The 7,841-nt window shown below is 40.5% G+C and overlaps 1 protein-coding gene across 1 annotated transcript; it reads left to right on the top strand.

Moving 5' to 3' along the window:
- Positions 1 to 2,716: 2,716 nt before the first annotated feature.
- On the top strand, positions 2,717 to 7,667 carry LOC115115205 (uncharacterized). The gene is made up of 5 exons (XM_029643699.2): positions 2,717 to 2,907; positions 3,075 to 3,398; positions 3,676 to 3,781; positions 3,928 to 3,973; positions 6,785 to 7,667. Exons 1-5 carry the CDS (start codon positions 2,844 to 2,846, stop codon positions 6,863 to 6,865), a joined length of 621 nt encoding a protein of 206 aa, XP_029499559.1. The 5' UTR covers positions 2,717 to 2,843; the 3' UTR covers positions 6,866 to 7,667.
- The last annotated feature ends 174 nt before the right edge of the window (positions 7,668 to 7,841 follow it).

The raw sequence follows: 7,841 nt of genomic DNA, 5'->3' as shown, positions 1-7,841 counted from the left end.
AGTAACAGGCAGTTTACTTTGGGCACGTCAGTCAGGCGGAAATTCTGAGAAAAAGTACCCTGGCCCTAACAAGTTTTAAGGGAGAGCTTCTCTTGCTGAGCTATTTCTATGATTCAGTGAAAGTCCAACTGAAACGGTTTGCGTTTGCCTTGTACCAATACTGTTCCAGACTTATAGAGATTTATATTAGCTGACTCAGAGTCCTCGTTGTCTAGTATCCATCGGTAACACCCTCCCCCCCTTCTTAACAGAGGGGTAGTGTGTTCATATAGCACTTGTGCCATGCCAGGGGATGGTCTGTGTGGAAGATACGGTTGCTTATGTTCCAATTTGTATAATAGTCAGCAAAAAGTGTCTTTTGATTTTCCATAAGGAGCTTCATTTTGCACTCTTTTTGTGTCTTATTATTCTTTACATACAGATGGTATTGCATTTGAATTCCCTCTGAACAGCGGGAGGGTGCTTCTAAGGCGTCTTAATTTGGTTGGTGCTCTCCTGCCATTGTTGGGCTCAAGGTCTTTGACACCTCTTACTTCACATGTCAGTGCTAATTGAAGTTGTATCTCTTTGTCCTAGGAAGCTTGGTAGCCTTAGCATTCAGTCCTTATAAAGTAAAATATATCATCGTAATGCATTTTTCTTCTTGGCTTTTGAAAGTAAAAACTAGCTTCAGACTAAGCATGACTCACTCAGTTCCAGGTTGGATGGTGTTTTCCGGTTTTTGTTTGTTTGACAGAGCATTTGCTGTATATCTTGGGAACAATAATCCTTTGGCATAGGAAGCATTCCAGGTAATTCCATCCAAAATCAGGTTGCAGGTTTGGATTTTTTATTTGAAGGTTATGTTGTTTAGGGTAGCATCCTGTATATGTCCCTGCCAAAAAAATCCAAGTTTGTATAACTCTAGATCTACCTATTTTTTTCAAACATGCTGAAAATGTGGGAGCTCATCTGCCCATGACCTCTCTCCTCTCTCTGTCTCTGAATTAAATTACATTCAAAGGGCTTTATTGGCATGGGAAACATATGTTTACATTTCCAAATAAAGGGAAATAGATATTTAACAAAAGTGAAAGAACAATCAAAAATTAGCAGTAAACACTACAGTCACAAACGTTTCAAATGAATAGAAACATTTCAAATGTCATATTATGTCTATGTACAGTGTTATAACAAGTACAAGAAGGAATGTCTAAAACCACACAAACCCCCCTCTCTCTGAAACCACACATCCTGTATCAGTTTGATGCCTACCACTCTATGCATGATTGTCTCATACCCTCTGTATCTTAGTCTCACATAAAGTTGTCAACAGTTATAGGGGAAAGTACACACATAAACTAACAAAACGTATAGTTACCCATGGATCACATGAACATATAGACAGACTCTTAAGTTGATCATTTCATCCCAATTGTAAAGACAAGTAAACTCAACTAAATGGTCAAAAGCATTGAAAAACACCAAGTGATTTAACGTGATTGAGTCAATGTGAAACTGATCTTAATGTCATGTACTACATTCTACACTGAGGTAGTTCAGAATGTAGTATGTTCTGGGGTGTTAGACCTCTTAGAGTTGCAATACTTTATGTGGTTTCTTTTATGAAATGACTGTGAGAAATACAGAGAGGTTAGATAGAAGGGCCTTAGATAATACATCATTTAATATCATCTATTTCTATGGCTCAGACAGAGTGGCCAAGACAGGGCTCAAATCCCCGTTGCCAGGGAGATGTGTGGTATGGAGTGGGCAGCGCTACCACTAGGCCAGACTCCTGCACTCTCTCTTGGTGCATTTCCACTGAGGATTTACCCGTGTTTTACCCAAAAGGCTCTGACTTTTCTGTTTCCATCTACGTGGGCCGGTACCCGTGTCTCACTAGCTCACGGCTTCGGCAGACCTGCTCTGACTTGGAGCCAAGGCAAGGCCTGGCTACATTTCAGCTGGCATTTACATAGCAATGGCTAACTGTGAATTTGACCACGTTCTCAAAAAAGCAACAGTCTTGAATGATGTAGAGGTTGTTGATTCTGCTTGCCACAAGTCTTTGGTGTCACACTCCTGATGGAAACATAATAACACTGGAGCTAACAGTAACATTAAATACTGGTGACATCCTTGTGTCGGGGTAAGTCTAGATGGATAAGCACCATCTGTGGTTTCTGAGCTGACCACTGGCATGGTTTAGCACTTGCCTCTTGGTCTAATGGTTAAGACGTTGGTTTTGGGAGAGAGACAACAGTAATACGAATCTCACCAGTTACCCCGCTTCTTAACAGATATTAGATTAGATTAGTTTATTAGTCAAATGCACAGGGTCGCAGATGTAATCGCAGGGTAAAGTGAAATGCTTATGCTCTGAGCTCCGGCCTGGACAATTCCAGTCCTCGTGGGCCTGATTGGTGTCAGACCTTTACCCCATCCCTGGCAAACACACCTGATTTAAACAAATTTAAGTTTTAACTGGAGATCATGATTAGTTGATTATTGGTGACACCAATCAGGCCCCCAAGGACTGGAGTTGCCCAGGCCTGCACTAGGCACTGTCTGCCCCCCCATTTGGATGGACATTTTGGATGTGAAGTTCATCTTGAAATACAACTCTGAGCACACAATAAATAACTCAGTAATAAATTGCTGAGTGGGTATGTGTGATATCTCTGAGTAAATGGCTGTGATGTTTCAGAGAAACTCACTTCTGTGCTTCTCTCTCAAACGACCACTTCCTCTGTTCTCCCTCCTCCACAGACTAACGATATGTGAAACTGATCTCTGGCTCTAAAGTTCCACTCCACTCTGTACATTTCTCTCTCTGTCTGTCAGTCACGTCCAAGGTCGTCATGGAAATTCCCCTGTCCTGGGACCTAGTGTCTATTGTCATCATGCTGTTCTTTGTCTGTACAGGTAAGCTACAGTAGATGACCATAGTACAGTGTGTATGTATGTGTGTACCTGCCTGCCTGCCTGTGTTCGGTTTGCATTCTTATTTCTTGAAAGGATCAAAACATTCTCACACTGTCCTTTAAAGTAAAGTACTTAAAACATTGTCTTTGCTGTTTTCTGTCCCATAGAGTCAGCAGATGACTCAACAAAATATCTGAAAAACAAATCAGCTTCTTTGGGAGAAATTGTTACTTTGGTTTGCAATAACTCAGAGACGAATGCATCATACATCTGGAAGAAGGACACAGTTCTTATTTTCTCTCATAGTGGCACAAAGAATAAATCTCAAAGAAAATTCACCTCTGACAGGATGAGTGTTGATCCACATAGAAAGCTGACTATCTTTAATGTAGAGTTAAATGACACCGGGAGCTACAGCTGTCAAATAACAGATGATCAAAGTGGTGTACGGACAATGGAGTGGAATTTGACCATCACTAATAACCTCACAGGTAATGGAAGTAATGTTCTGTTTATACTGTAACATGTGGAGAAGAAACTGTATTCTGTAATGCTAGATATAAATATGCACATTTCTGAAGGTGAATTTTGACGAACAAAAATGTCAATTATTGTGATAAATATTGCAAACAATCAAAACTGAATGTTATAATGTTATTATTTGGTTATTATCTCCCAATTGTTTACTATATTGTTATAAAGCAAAAGCACTTGTTCTAGACTTTTGAGACTTTCCTGAAAATCCCAGTTGTTTCTGTCTTAACACAGATCATGCTGAATATAACCTACGGGGGTTATTGCTCTTCACAATTCCATCTGCTATTGGAGGAGTGGTTCTCTGCATTAACATCTGTTGTATGGTCTGGCTGTGTAGGTGAGTAGCTCAAAGTAGTCTACCTAAGAGCTCAGTTCAATCACATCTGCATTGCCTAAAGCACTGTGGTCCAATGTTGTGTTTGTAGTTGATTAGGAGTTATAGTTTCAATCATATGCCTAATTCATGTTACCTTGTTTCTGCAGGAAACGAATTCCGGAACAGACAAGTCATTGTGATAGGCACGGAGAGGTAAGTAGCTTAATTCAGATGGGTTGGGTTAAAACTTCTTATGGCTGCAGGGGCAGTATTGAGTAGCTTAGATGAAAGGTGCCCAGAGGTGCCCAGAGTAAACGGCCTGCTCCTCAGTCCCAGTTGCTAATATATGCATATTATTAGTAGTATTGGATAGAAAACACCCTGATAACAGAACACATATGGCAGGCAAAAACCAGAGAAGAAATCCAAACAGGAAGTGAGAAATCTGAGTTTGGTCGATTTTCAACCCAGCCCCTACTGAATACACAGTGGGATATTGGTTATGTTGTACTTCCTAATGCTTCCACTAGATGTCAACCATCTTTAGAAACTTGAATGAGGCTTCTACTGTGATGTGGGGCCGGATGAGAGCTCTTTGAGTCAGTGGTCTGGCAGAGAGCCAGGTCCTGGTCATGTACATTTCACATGATATAGCGACCTGCGTTCCATGGCTTTTCTACAGACAATGGAATTCTCCGGTTGGAACGTTATTGAAGATTTATGTTAAAAACATCCTAAAGATTGATTCTATAATTAGTTTGACAGGTCGCTACGGACTGTTATATAACTTTTTGAACTTTTCATCTGACGTTCTGCTGGACCTGCACGCGCGTTTGGATTTGCATACCAAACGTCCTAACAAAAGGATCTATTTGGACATAAATGATGGACATTATCGAACAAATCAAGCATTTATTGAGGACCTGGGATTCCTGTGAGTGCATTCTGATGAAGATCATCAAAGGTAAGTGAATATTTCTAATGCTATTTTTGACTAATGTTGACTCCACAATTTGGCTTCTTTGTTGTCTGAACACTGTTCTCAGATTATTGCATGGTTAGCTTTTTCCGTAAAGTAAAAAATGTTTTTGACACAGCGGTTGCATTAAGTATATCTCTAATTCCATGTATAATAGTCGTATCTTTATCAATATTTATTATGAGTATTTCTGTAATTTGATGGGGATTTTTTAATATAAATATGCACTTTACCGAACAATTGTGTAACATGAAGTCCTATGAGTGTCATCTGATGAAGATCTTCAAAGGATAGTGATTAATTTTATCTCTATTTGTGTTTTTTGTGACTCCTCTCTTTGGCTGGAAAAATGGCTGTCTTTATTCTGTGGCTTGGTGGTGATCTAACATAATTGTTTGTGGAGCTTTCGCTGTAAAGCATTTTTGAAATCAGACACTGTGGCTGGATTTACGAGAATATTATCTTTAAAATGGTGCCTAATACTTGTATGTTTGAGAAATTTGATTTATGAGATTTATGCTGTTTCGTATTTTGGCGCCCTGCAATTTCATTGGCTAGCGGAACCCCTTTCCCAAACAGGTTTTAACATGTCTATTTTTGAAAGCATTCTTACTTTAAAGCATTTTTTCACACCTGACTAAAGTTTTTGCACAGTACTGTATGTCATTTAAAATCGGTTTATTCTGTTTTTGCTAGCAATATTCATAAAAGCATTGAAATAAATAATTACACTGACCCCTGCATACCCAGGGGTCCCCCTGCTGTACGACACCCCTATGTAGTTTCTATGGAGACCACTAGAGGTCCCTATCTCACAGGTTAGGATCCTCTATTCTAGGACCTAGGGTCCATTTCAGCAGTTTTAAGTAGCTTCCACTCCCATTCTTCTGCTTTGGTCTATGAACACAAGACTGATGAATGCAATATGTCTAATGGGAGTGTTATTTTACCTGTTCTACAGTATTGTCTCATATCAGTGCAGATTAATGGAAGGAAGTTCAGATTAACCAATCATACAGCTGTTAATAAGGCAGAAGTTGACAAGCCTTTCACCGTTGTTATTGATGGTACCACAGCAGTGTTACCACAGCCTGTTCACAATCTCTGTTATCGGCTCCAACCTTGGCATTCAAATGTCCCGTTATCATGATCACATCATGTTGTGGGACCTTGGATACTGCTTGTTGTAGCTGCTCCTACCAGTCATGCTTGTCCACCTCCTCTGCCTCATTGGTGGGGTCATAGCATTGCAGGTTGGTGAACTTTCAGTTCATGGAGTCAAGTCCTGCTGATGGGTTCCCATTCCAAGAGTAATTTGGCAGTTGTTCTACTGATAATGAGGGCTACAACACTAGAATAATCCTTTCCTGAATAGAGTATTGTTGAGCCATCGCTTGTCATCTTGGGTCTAGAAGCAGTCCACTTGCTTTCCCTTTAACACAGGATGTCCATGTTGTACCTGTCCATATCTCTGTAAACGTGAGCTGAGTTTGAAGGTTCAAACATGGTGGGGACTGTAGATTTGGTCCCTAGAAAGCTCCTGATTTCCCGGGTAGAGCTTTCATCTGAATCTGTCATAGTGCATATCGGTTGGCTGAAGTTTCCTGTTGAGTCCCTTGTTGTAGTTTTCAAAGTTGTTGCAGTTTCTGTAACAATGTGGGTTTTTTGGTAGCCCCACACCCAACCCCCAACCAGGAGGGCCAGGTGCTGTGTTTAGTCAGGCCTCTCACCTGGAACCTGCCAGGCATGGTTGAACCTGCCTGGGGCCAAAACCCCACCGGTATAGCTTTCAGGATCACTGAAACATGAAATCTTCCCCCAAAACGGCAAGGAAATGGCACTTGGAAGTGCTTTTACATGTAATTACCTTTTACTGTGTAATGGTTTGGCACAGGCATCTGTAGGTCTTCATTGGTCAGGTGAGGCACTTCATTATCCTGGGGCCAACTGAAACCAATGTTGAACCGAAGGAATTCCCCAGTCTGCTCCCAGTCTCTTTATGTTGCATCTCTTGATAATGTCATTCACTTTTCTCGTTTTCTTAGGTGCAGCAGGAATGCAATGAAGAGATGATTTATGAAAACTGTCTAGCTACAGATGCTGTCAACATGGACCCACAACACTGAGAGAAAAGGAGGCAGATTAAGCAGGAGGAGAACAGAGAATGTGACTGAGGGGTGGAGGTTCGGGTGAGAAAATGTATAGCATTTCTATTTCAGACATTGACCAACTGATAACAACAGTGCTGAGGTGATGGAAATAATGTATATGGACATAATTTGTACCAGAGCATGAGAGACAGATACGTCTCTGTACTATATAGTCAAAAGGTGGTGCTCAGTGGTTTAGGACTGGTCAGACTGTTGTGGGCTAGGATTTGCATAGAAGATGGAAAGCTAAACCGTGTTTACAGAAAAATAAAATTATTTTTATCTATGGATCAAATGCAATGTATCTCAGAAAGTCACATGTTGTTTCTAGATAGCAGTGGCCTCCCTGCTTTATTTTTTTATTCAGAAGACTATTCAAATAATGTATCCACCCAGTTAATGTGTCCAGGCCCTGAAATAGACATAAAGCAACAAGAAGGTCTGGTAGTTGGGTGTAAGGAACTAGATCTACATAGTAACAGCAACAACAACAAAAAATGAAAATGATGTCTATTATGAAAAACAATATGACTGATGGACAACTACTGTAAAGTGTACACATATAGAGAAACATGCTCACTGCAGAATGACAACTTAAGGCCACTGGTCACACCATGATGGGAGAAAGACGAAGTGGTATAGAGAGGCCTGGGAAAGAGTTGGTGCAGGTGTCAAACTGTTAAATAAACGTTATTTGTGAATACATGTGCGAATAGAAAATTGTAACATTTCCTGCACTTGGTAAATAAAAACAAATTGTTGTCATTATTTACATTAATCATAGCAGTACAGCTGCTCTTGCATTGTCTCTCCATTGCGTACTAAGAAAGTAGTGAGCAGAGGGACACAGTTCATTGTTTCACAGCAATAAAGCCATGTGAGGTTGAGGCACTGCCATAATCTACTGTGCCATTTCCATAGGGATCATGTCACAGGCCTTTCCATCACAGCC

The sequence above is a fragment of the Oncorhynchus nerka genome, linkage group LG3, assembly GCF_034236695.1.
Source record: "Oncorhynchus nerka isolate Pitt River linkage group LG3, Oner_Uvic_2.0, whole genome shotgun sequence".
In the NCBI taxonomy this organism is placed as follows: Eukaryota; Metazoa; Chordata; class Actinopteri; order Salmoniformes; family Salmonidae; genus Oncorhynchus; species Oncorhynchus nerka.
This window is presented reverse-complemented; position numbering and strand designations above follow the sequence as displayed.